General features: G+C 42.6%; 1 protein-coding gene across 23 annotated transcripts in view; it reads left to right on the top strand.

Annotated features, from left to right (window-relative positions):
* LOC140487612 (multiple PDZ domain protein) overlaps positions 1-12,332 on the top strand; it is a 359,969-nt gene that overhangs the window by 184,689 nt on the left and 162,948 nt on the right. For all 23 annotated transcript variants that reach the window (XM_072586923.1, XM_072586922.1, XM_072586963.1 and 20 more), the window contains one exon: positions 3,368-3,566. In XM_072586923.1, the coding sequence (XP_072443024.1) occupies positions 3,368-3,566 (199 nt within the window). The remainder of the gene's footprint in view (positions 1-3,367; positions 3,567-12,332) is intronic.

Genomic DNA, 12,332 nt, shown 5'->3' on the forward strand with positions numbered 1-12,332 from the left:
TCTCCTCTACCTTGGGGAGACAGGGCGCCTTCTTGCAGATCATTTCAGCGAACAAAATCTGGGACACCCGCACCCACCAACCCCACTGCCCCATGGCTGAACACTTCAAATCCCCCTCCCCTTCCGTCAAGGACATGCAGATCCTAGGCCACCTCCACTGCCAAACCGTTACCACCCGGCACCTCAAGGAGGAACGCCTCATATTCCGCCTTGGGACTCTGCAAGTATACGAGATAAATATGGATTTCAACAGTTTCCTCATTTCCCCTCCCCCACATTATCCCAGTCCTAAGCCTCCAACTCAGCACTGCCCTCGGAACCCATCCATCACTGCCACCTCTGACCTATCACCTTCTCCCTCACCTTCATCCACCTTTCGCTTTTCCAGCTATCACCCCCCCAAATCCACCCCATTTGCAGTTATCTCTCAATACCAACCCACAAGCTTCATTCCTGATGAAGGGCTTATGCTTGAAACATCAATTCTCCTGCTTCTCAGATGCTGCTTGACTCGCTGTGCTTTTGCAGCACCGCACTCTTGACATGGGCCAGTATGAGCCAAAGGGCCTGTTTTCATGCTGTATAACTCTATGATTCTATAACACCATTAAAACCATGACTTCTGATCTTATCTCTTTTAGCAGCCTCCTGTGTGGTACCTTGTCAAAGGCCTTCTGGAAATCCATATGGATCACATCCTCTGGCACTCCTTTGACCAACCTGCTCATTATCTCCCTTAAAGAATTTTAACAGACTTGTTCTGCATAGCCTACATTGACAAAGCCATACTGACTTGGCTTTCCTTTACTATGAACTTCCAAATATTTCACAATCTCGTCCTTAATAATGGATTCTAAAATCTTATTAGCAACTGACGTTGGGCCTATGATTTCTTATCTTCTATCTTGCTCCCATCTTTAACAGGGGTGAGTCATTTGCATTTCTAGTCCTCTAGGACCCTCCATGGCTCCAGTGATTCCTGAAACATAATCACCAATGTCTTTACAGACTCTTCCAGTATCTCCTTCCAATTCCTGGGGTATACTCCATCTGGTCCAGGTCATTTATCTACCTTCAGAACTTCCAGTTCTCCAGCAACTTCATCTTACTGGTAGCTATTATACTCCCTTCTGCCCATTGACTTTCGTCTTTTGCTGGTGTCTTCCATTGTGAGGACTGATGCAAAATAGTTCAGTTCTTCCGCAATTACTTTGTGACCGATTCCAGCCTCATTATCCAGTGGTCCAATGTCCACTCTCACCTATTTCTTACCTATATTTAAAAAAGGCTCATGCAATCTTCATTTATGTTACTATCTTGTTCATTCTTCGATTTTATCTTCTGCCCTTCTTGTGGTTTTAGTTTTCTTCAGCTCTTTTAATGGGTTCCCAATCCACTGGCTTCCCACTCACACTCACCACGTTTATTTTTTGCAATTATGTTCTTCTTGACATCCCTTAACAGCCATCGTTGGTTTGAGCTCGCCTTGTTTCTCCTTCCTGGAGCTGAATTTATACAGTGCCTCCTAAATGATTCCCAGAAACTCCTGTCATTGCTGCTTTACTGCCTTCCCTGGTATGCTCCCCTTCCCATCAACTCTGGCCAACTCCTCCCTTGTGTCATTGTAGTTACCTCTTACTCCACTATAAAACCATTATTTCTGATTCCAGCTTCTCCCTCAAAATGCAGGGTGAATTCTATCATGTTATGGTCACTGCCCCCTTGAGGTTCCTTCACCTTAATAAAGTCTGCGTTACTAGACATCACTGAACTAAAATTGTCTGTTCCCTAGTGGGCACAACCACAAGCTACTCTTTTTTTAAAAAAAGTCTCATAGACATTCCAGCAATTCTGTTTCTTGGGATCCATTACCGACAGTTTTTCCAATCCACTTGCATTTTGAAGTCTGCCATGATTATTGTTTTAGTGCCTTTCTTCATGCCTCAATCTGATTAACCTCTGCAGATCTGACTATTCTTGTCAAATCCCATGACACTTCCTCCCATGAATTATTGTCCCCACATGTAAAACACTGATCCACCTGTCAAATGTGTGTTGCTTTGTGCTGCAGATGACATTCAAGTTAAAGACAATGAGTTTGTCCTGACTTTATGATATCCTGAAAGTTTTAGCAGTTTTAACTTTCTCCACCATGTACATGTCTACCCACCTATCCAGATTAACCCCACTGATGCCACCAGAAGAGCCATTGTTCATGATTTTTGAAAGCTGTTTAGAGCCATGTATTGGATGTGTAATGAACTGGCAAGTTGCAGAAGCCATAATATTATCTTTTAATTATTAAATGATATGTAGTTTAAGGTAATTTCCATTGTCAATATTACTAAAAGTCTGTTTTTATTCACTGGTTGTGGACATACACTTCAATTAAAATGTCTTAAAATGCTTCGTTCTTACAAACACTTATTTAGATCTATTTATATATTGAACATTCTTACCACCCTTAAATTGATTGAGGATTTTTTAAATAATAAAATTGAGCACTGCACTTGCTTAGATGATCTTTCTTGTACTGTTATACAAATAATTAGAGGATCTTGTTGAAATAGTGTTGAAAAATCTCAGCAGATGTGGCACCATTCGTGGAGAGGGAAACATAGTTAATATTTTGTGAACTGTTTACCTCTGTTTCTGTTTCCATAGATGCTGCCAGACCTGCTGAGTTTTTCACCGCACTTTGGATGTTAGAAATCTGAAGTTAAAAACAGTGTTTTGCTTTAGTAAACTTGTGCTGATTCCTTTCAAAGCAGAAACTCTACCCCAAATGAATCAGTCCATCTATGGGTGTTACTTTCTACTGCTGTAGCTAAGAAACTGTCTGTGGTACAATCTTGTGAAGGAAATTTATTTTATTAAAAACTGACAATTTTTTAAAAATTCATATTTTTAAACAATCGGGAATGCTGTTAACATTTAGTTGCTGTTCCAATAGATTATAATGTAGGAATTGAGCTATCAGATTTGAATGGAAAGGCGAGCATATTTTTCTTTGAGAGGAATTTATTTGGTGTTCTATCTGTTGATTTTAACTTCTTTAAGTAGGTACATTGCTTGAAAAATCAATGTTTTGCTGTTAATGAACATTGTTTCCAGTTCTTTTGGGACTAATGAAATGTTGGTAAAGGAAGTCAGCAATTAGTAATCAATTTCAGATGAGTTCATTTGTAATACTTTGCAGAGATCAGAGGAATTTGAGTTTTTCTCTTGAAATGTCTTTCGTAATATTGTTGTTTTCCTCAGGTAATTTAAATACATTGAGAAAGCCAGAATTATACAAGTGTATGGAAAAAATGGCTTTTTGTGTTAAATGGCTAATGTCATTTCACATTTCTTCCTAATCTTGTAGGAATGACTGTGAGTGCCAGTAAGGATGGCTCAGGAATGATAGTGCGTAATATTATTCATGGTGGATCCATCAGTCGTGATGGCCGAATTGGGGTGGGTGACTCCATCTTAGCAATCAATGGGGAACCAACTACAGACCTCACTAATGCTGAGTCTCGTGCGCTGCTTCGAAGATACTCTTTAATTGGACCAGACATAACGTAAGTGGCAAAAGAAAATTAAGATTTAGATAATTATTGGTGTGGTGGAAGGTTAGGTGATTAAAAACAAGACATTTTTAATGGTTAAATCCCTCTGGCAAATGGCATAGCAGGGACTTGAGACAATAATATATTGAAACCATTTTACAGGCTATATGATTACATACAAATGTAAGTAATAATACAGAAAATCAAAACACACAGAAAAGTACACAAAATATGTCATGCTTCATCCTTATCCCACTGCTTTTATACCACTTGAACTCATTTTTCATTAATGTACTGTAGAATGTCCTGAAGGCAGTTAGAGCTGACAGCAGCGGAGTGATGCTAACACTAACACTAACTGCCAAAGTTGCCCAGAAAGTTGACATATATGGTGTGAATATACCATTTACAGAAGCCAGTTTGAATCTGATGCAAAGTCAGTGGCATCTCCAGGGTCCAAAGCGATGCACCAAGCAATACAGGCAGGCAATTACTTTGAAGTGTTCTCACATAATAAAGCAGAATTTTAACTTAAAATTTCAGCATGAAAGAATTGATTGTGAAACATACAGGTTTAAGGTAGATCCTGAAATTTGAATTGAATAATAGCAAAAGTCAACAGTTTCACTGTTGATATGCTACAAAAATTAAACAATAGATTACTATTTAAATTATTTTGAAAATTGCATGGAAAATTATAGCAATTCTACCCTAACCTATCTCAAAATATTTGAAGAGGAAAATAAAATTTAACAGTCATTCAAATGGTATTTCAAAGAAACATTGATGCAATTAGACAATCTGAAGTATTAAAACTTGGGCTTTAGTTTTGGATATTTGTGTGCACTTAACTAGCCATGACGTTGCCTCAAACTTTTTAAATTTGGCTTTTAGGATTTCATCTCGAGAGCCAGGTAGTCCCTGTCAATTTCTCAACTTGTTGTCTTGCTCACTTTGACTTTTGTATGAAAACAATGCCAAGAGATGTACATTTTAAATCAAACCAATTAAAGCTCTTATGAAAAAGTTTATTTTCCTCACAGAAGTCCTTATCCAAGGATAGCTTGACAAGCTGTTAGCATTTGTCCACATTTAACAAGTCCTTAACCTGTTTCATTGGGGGTGGGAGAGAGAAGAAAACAGAAGTAAATTTAGGCTGTTGATTAAAGACCATAAGACCATAAAACATAGGAGTGGAAGTAAGGCCATTCGGCCCATCGAGTCCACTCCGCCATTCAATCATGGCTGATGGGCACTTCAACTCCACTTACCCGCATTCTCCCTGTAGCCCTTACTTCCCCGAGACAATAAGAATCAATCAATCTCTGCCTTGAAGACATTTAGTGTCCCGGCCTCCACTGCACTCTGCGGCAGTGAATTCCACAGGCTCACCACTGTCTGGCTGAAGAAATGTCTCCGCATTTCTGTTCTGAATTTACCCCCTCTAATTCTAAGGCTGTGTCCACGGGTCCTAGTTTCCTCACCTAACGGAAACATTTTCCTAGCGTCCATCCTTTCCAAGCCATGTATTATCTTGTACGTCTCTATTAAGTTTCCCCTTAATCTTCTAAAGTCCAATGAATACAATCCCAGGATCCTCAGCCGTTCCTCATATGTTAGACCTACCATTCTAGGGATCATCTGTGTGAATCTCCGTTGGACACGTTCCAGTGCCAGTATGTCCTTCCTGAGGTGTGGGGAACAAAACTGGACACATTACTCCAAATGGGGCCTAACCAGAGCTTTATAAAGTCTCAGTAGCACAATGGTGCTTTTATATTCCAACCCTCTAGAGATAAGTGACAACATTGCATTCGCTTTCTTAATCACGGACTCAACCTGCATGTTGACCTTTAGAGAATCCTCGACCAGCACTCCCAGATCCCTTTGTACTTTGGCTTTACGAATTTTCTCACCGTTTAGAAAGTAGTCTGTGCTTTTATTCTTTTTGCCAAAGTGCAAGACCTCGCATTTGTTCATGTTGAATTCCATCAGCCATTTCCTGGACCACTCTCCCAAACTGTCTAGATCCTTCTGCAGCCTCCCCACTTCTCAGTACTACCTGCCTGTCCACCTAACTTCGTATCATCTGCAAACCTCACTAGAATGCCCCCAGTCCCTTCATCCAGGTCATTAATATATAATGCGAACAGCTGTGGCCCCAACACTGAACCCTGCGGGACACCGCTCGTCACCGGCTGCCATTCTGAAAAAGAACCTTTTATCCCAACTCTCTGCCTTCTGTCAGACAGCCAATCCTCATTCCATCCCAGTAGCTCACCTCGAACACCATGGGCCCTCACCTTGCTCAGCAGCCTCCCGTGTGGCACCTTATCAAAGGCCTTTTGGAAGTCTAGATAGACCACATCCACTGGGTTTCCCTGGTCTAACCTACTTGTCACCTCTTCAAAGAATACCAACAGGTTTGTCAGGCATGACCTCCCCTTAGTAAATCCATGTTGACTTGTTCTAATCAGTCTCTGCTCTTCTAAGAATTTAGAAACCTCATCCTTAATGATGGATTCTAGAATTTTACCAACAACCGAGGTTAGGCTAATTGGCCTATAATTTTCCATCTTTTGTCTTGATCCTTTCTTGAACAATGGGGTTACAACCGCGATCTTCCAATCATCCGGGACTTTCCGTGATTCCAGTGACTCTTGAAAGATCTCAACCAATGCCTCTGCTATTTCCTCAGCCACCTCGCTCAGAACTCTAGGATGTATCCCATCGGGGCCAGGAGATTTATCAAGTTTAAGACTTTTTAGCTTTTCTAGCACCACCTCTTTTGTAATGACAACCATACTCAACTCAGCCTCCTGACTCCCTTTAATTGTTGGGATATTACTCCTGTCTTCCACTGTGAAAACTGACGCAAAGTACTTGTTAAGTTCTCCTGCTATTTCCTTATCTCCCATCACTAGGCTTCCAGCATCAGTTTGAAGTGACCCAATGTCTACTTTTGTCTGTCATTTGTTTCTTATGTATTGAAAGAAACTTTTACTATCATTTCTAATATTACTGGCTGGCCTACCTTCATATTTGATCCTCTCCTTTCTTATTATAAAGAAAGCCCAAGCCAAAAATATTGGAAAGTGTAAATTCAACCTTTTTTTTGGAATGAGTAAACTGTTACTGCCACAGTCAGGTATTTTTTTCTTCAATTTCAAAATACAACTTTGTTATCAATGGATTTTCTTGGGAAAAAGGGCACTATGATTTTTATCTCTTCACATTTGACACCAGTAGGATTCCCAAGCTTGTGAATTAACAAAAAGTCAACCATAGATACGTCTTCATTTTTGAAAATCTAATCTTTCTATTCAGTGGATTAGAAATTATTTTTTCCTTTTGTGTTTTTGATAACTAATTGCTGCTTTGAAATATTTGATAACTTAAACATTTAACAATTTTAATTAGTGTTTCATATTTTCATCCCATTTTATTTAATATTGAATTATTCAGTTGACTGCAATATTTAGTATATCAGTGTGACCTCATTTAAATGTAATGTTATTTCTAAATGAGTTTGTCACTCATACACTCGATAATGAGGATCTGCAATTGTAATGTGAAAAACTAGCATACCAATGATATACAGAGGAACCTCGATTATCCAAATGAGTTGGGTGGCAGTATTTCGTTCGGATAATTGATTATTTGGGTAATCAGTTTGACCTTAAACAAGAAGCCATACTGATCTAATGCTGTGCTCTACTGGAGACTTTGTTTAAATCTATAATTTGAGTCTGCTATTTAAACAAGTTAATCTTTGCATTCTGCAAGTTGCTAGTTAAACTGAGAAGGACTAAACCCTTAACACATCATAAATATATGAAATTTTAACAAGTAAGCTCCCAAGCAGCTTCCACAATCATGAGAGCATTTGTCAGTTTCTGCTGAACGCAGTGTCGCAATGGAAAGACAGAAGCATCGCCTCGCGAATATGTTTACATTCTCTTCCATTTTTTCCGTGAAAACCCGGTAAAGTAACGGGAATAAAGCAGTTACTTTTGCAAACGGTTATGTAACTAATCCTTACGTTAAAAAAGTCCAGTCATTGTTGCTTCTTGTGTTTCTTGGTTTTTTTTCCAGCATTAGATTAGATTACTTTTTTTTAGATTAGATTACTTAGTGTGGAAACAGGCCCTTCGGCCCAACAAGTCCACACCACCCCGCCGAAGCGTAACCCACCCATACCCCTACATCTGCATCTACATCTACATCTACCCCATACCTAACACTACGGGCAATTTAGCATGGCCAATTCACCTGACCTGCACATCTTTGGACTGTGGGAGGAAACCGGAGCACCCGGAGGAAACCCACACAGACACGGAGAGAACGTGCAAACTCCACACAGTCAGTCGCCTGAGGCAGGAATTGAACCCGGGTCTCTGGCACTGTGAGGCAGCAGTGCTAACCACTGTGCCACCGTGCCGCCCTCTTTTTTAAAAGTTGCCCATCAGGTCCCTTTTTTAAATCCTTCCCCTCTCGCCCTCTGCTTATGCCCTCTAGCTTACTGATATTCTTCAGTACAAGCAATCCAAATTCACTTATGTCTTTGATGTAATGTTTTTATGCGACCTTGTGATCTTGTTCAGATAATCTGAAATTTGGATAATTGATATTTGGATAACCAAGGCTTCTCTGTATCTTTTTTCTTGTTGATTATGGTCCTTGAAAACGTAGAGGTAATTAAATAACTAACAAATAACTCTTGACCGTTTTTGAGAGAAATGCATCTGGCTTACTTCCTCTTTAATGGAACAGCTGTTTCCACTCGGTGAAACCAGAGGACACAGATTTAACAAGTACAGGGGAAATTCAGTGAAATGCTAACAGCTGTAACTCAGTTGGGAGTGTCCTTATCTCTGACCCACAAGGTCTCAGGGTCAAGTCTCACTTCACAGCTCAATAATGTAAAAACCAAGACTGCAACTACAATACAGTACTGAGGAGAGTGAAGCTGCCATATTTCAGATGAGATGTCCAACAAAGGCACTATCTGCCTATCAGATGGATGGGAAAAAAAAAGCACTATTTGCACTATTTGAAAGAGCTAAGGAATTATTCCACATGTCCTAGTCAATATGTATCCCTCAATTAGCATCACAAAACACAGATTATCTAGTTGGTATCCTATTGTTTACCATATTCATAATAGAATGGTGGAATATGAATGTTGGTCTGTGATGTAGACAGATGAAGTAGAAACACAGTTTCACCTTGTTTTGTCAACTAAATTGTAATTACTTCAACACTAAAACACATTTCCTTGAGGCTTTTCCATGTCTAGTTATTATTTTTATTAAGCTGTTCCATCTTACTGAAGAGACTCCAAGTCAACTCTCATTCACTAACCTGCTGTAAAACTCTCCTTGTATATTTTGACAGCTTTGACAAATTCTACTACTGTGGCTGAGAAAATTCACAATATTCTAAAGGGAAATAGATCCTTTCTTTAAAAAAAATGTCAGGACCGGCATACAGATTATGTCTTCTCCAAATATTATCTGGTCTTTTCTTTAATTTAGGTCATACCCTAACTGTATTTAAATTTCCTGTGAAAATCCAACAATGAATTTTTGAAATATCATTTTTATAAACAAACAGACTAGCAAAAAGGGACTAACACAGCACTTCAACTCACCTTCCATTGGAAAGGAAATGAGACGCAGGAGGCTGGAAGAACACAGCAAGCCAGGCAGCATCAGGAGGTGGAGAAGTCAGTACTTCAGGTGTAACCCTTCTTCAGAACTGGGGGTGGGTGTAAGGGGGTGGAGGACAGGGTGGTAAGGTGGGGATAGGTGAACACAGGTAGAGGGTGCCACCTTGCTGGTCGAAGGGAAGAATGAATCCATTTGGTGGCAAGAAGGAAGGGTCAATGAGAGGAGGAGGAGGAGAGGGAGGGAAGTGAGTCAGGTGATGGGAAGGGAGGTTATTTGAAATTGGAGAACTCAATGTTGAGTCCTCTGGGCTGCAGACTGCCCAGGCAGAAGATGAAGTCTTGTTCCTCCAATTTGTGGTCTGACTTGTTGTGGCAATGGAGGCAGCTAATGATGGTCATTTCGGAAAGGGGTTGGAAAGGGGAATTAAAATGAGCGGGGGCTGGGAGGTCAGGTCGGCCCCTGCAAGGCCAGCTGAGTTGCTCGCAAAACTTTCCCTTAGTTTATGTTTGGTCTCCCCAATGTAGAGAACGCCACATGGGGAGCACTGGACACAGTAAACTAGGTTGGAGGAGTGCCAGGTGAACCTCTGTCTTACCTGAAAGGACTGCTTGGGGCCCTGGATGGAAGTGAGGGGGGTGGAGGATGCCAGCACGTTTTGCATCTTTTCCAGTTGCAGGGTAAGGTACCTGGGGGTTCAGCAGTCTTGGTGGCGACAGTGGCGCGAACGAAGGATTGTCAAACGGAACGGTCCTTGCGGAATGCAGAGAGGGGTGGGGGAGGAGAGATGGTTCTTGGTGGTAGGGTCTAGTTGGAGTTGGCGAAAGTGTTTAAGGATGATGCATTGGAGGAGGAGAAGACTTGTGGGTGCTAGGTGAGGACAAGGGGAATTCTGTCTTTATTGCAGTTATAGAGGTGTGGCTTTAGAGCAGTGGAATGGGGAATGGAGGCAGTGCAGTGAAGGGCTGTCTGGATAACAGAGGTTGGAAAAGCACGTTGTCAAAATAGGTGGACATCTGGGATGCTTGGAATGTCTCCTCATCCGAGCAAATGCAGCAGAGGAATTGGGAGAACTGGATGGAGTTCCTGCAGGATATTAGGTGGGAGGAGGTGTAGTCCAGGTAGTTGTGATACTCTGGATTTTTTAGTAAATATCTGTCGATCCACCATGTGGTATAAGAAAAGTTTGCAAAACTCTGCTCAACTCACCTCCAGTCTGAGAACTCACTTGCTGTTTGAAATCTGCACCCTGGTTCCAGCAGCCTCCAAGCCCTTCCCCATGCTACTATTGCCGCTGCTCCCACCTTTACCCATGTGGAGACTTCATCCAGCACCGGGTCTCTCCAGTCCAAAGCTACTTCCAGTCGGACACCGCTTGCAGTTCCAGGTTGGTTACCAAGCCGTTGTGACCACCTACCAAGTAGCTCCGGACATCACTTGCACTGCTGCCCCGGATTCTGCTGTAGTTTCTCCCCGAAACACTTGGACTGGCCTCGATTTTCCTCCAACTTCTGCCTCCACTTCTGGCTCTGCCCACTCTCCAGTCAAGACTCATACTCCCATTTCCCAGGGTCACTCCGGGTCCCACTGCACACCAGCTCTCCCTCCTCAACCATCCACCCCCAAAATGCACCCATCCCTCCTGTCCCTCTTCATCTCACTCCCCCCTGCACCCCTTCCCACCCCAGCCCACCCCACCTCCAATCTCCTTTTTCTCCCACATGCACCTCTCTCCCCCACCCCACCACAGCACATCCAACCCTCACCTACCACGTGCCATCATCTTCCGACACCCCTCTCCCTTAGTGTCCTTGGTACCACCCCCGCCCCTCACCGACCGCAAATTCGCTGAGGCTGAATGGTCCATCTTCAGTAAAGGGCTCATGTTTGTGCTCCTCCGCCCCCATCTCAACAAATTTTGTACACGCCACAGTGTGGAGTTCTGCTTCTGCTGCCTCTGCCTCCGTGCTCCTTTGACAAAAACTCCCAACCTCCCTCTGAAAACCCCTTCTTCCACCTCCAACCTTCCCCATCCACCTGGTCACTTTCCCACAGGCCTTGTCTCTGCTCTAGACCTTTTCATTGCCGACTGCCAATGTGACATCGGCTGTCTCAATTCCTCCTCCCCACCTTGCACATTTCACCCTCATGCCCTCTGAATGTGCAGCGCTCCAATGTCCACACCAACCCCCAGTTAACTATCCAACCCATTGACAAATGTGGAGAACGGACCTCTGTCGCACTGGCCAGATGCCAACTCTCCAACACCATGTCTTACCTCCCCCTTGACCACAACCCCACCATTATGCATTAGGCCAAAATCATTCGCCTTGTCCTTGCCTTCATTGCCTCTGATGATCTCCCCTCCACTACCTCCAATTTCATAGTCCGCCAGCCCTGCACTGCCTGGTTCTACCTGTTCCAAAGGTCCACAAGCCTAACTACCCTGACCGACCCATTGTATTTGCACGCTCTTGTCCCATCGACTCATCTTGTCCTATCTTAACTTCATCCTCTTCCCCCTTTGTTCAGGCATTTCCCACCTACATCTGTGACACCAACCACACCCTCCACCTCTTCAGTAACTTCCAGTTCTGCGGCCCCAGTGCTTTATCTTCACGATGGATGTTCAGTCATTATACAGGTCCATACCCCACAAGGATGGCCTTCAGGCTATCAGCTTCTTTCTGTTCAACAGAACTACCCGGTCCCCCTTGTCCAATACCTTCCTCCATCTCACTGAACTAATCCTCACCCTTAATAACTTTTCCTTTAACTCCTCCCATTTCCTTCAAATCCAGGGGTGGCCATGGGTACTCGGATGGGCCCCAACTACAATTACCTCTATGTTTACTACGTTGAACAGTCCTTCTTCATTACCTACACATGCACTGTGTCATTAAATTGATGACTGCATCAGTCTAACATCCTGCGCGCAGGCTGAACCACAGCACTTCATCGACTTCTCCCAAAACTGCTACCCCACCCTTAAATTCACTTGGTCCACCTCAGACACCTCCTTCCCCTTTCTTGATCTCTCCATTTCCATCTCTGGTGACAGTCTCCAGATGGATGTTCACTATAAACCCACAGACTCTGACAACTACCT

The sequence above is a fragment of the Chiloscyllium punctatum genome, chromosome 2, assembly GCF_047496795.1.
Source record: "Chiloscyllium punctatum isolate Juve2018m chromosome 2, sChiPun1.3, whole genome shotgun sequence".
Lineage (NCBI taxonomy): Eukaryota > Metazoa > Chordata > Chondrichthyes > Orectolobiformes > Hemiscylliidae > Chiloscyllium > Chiloscyllium punctatum.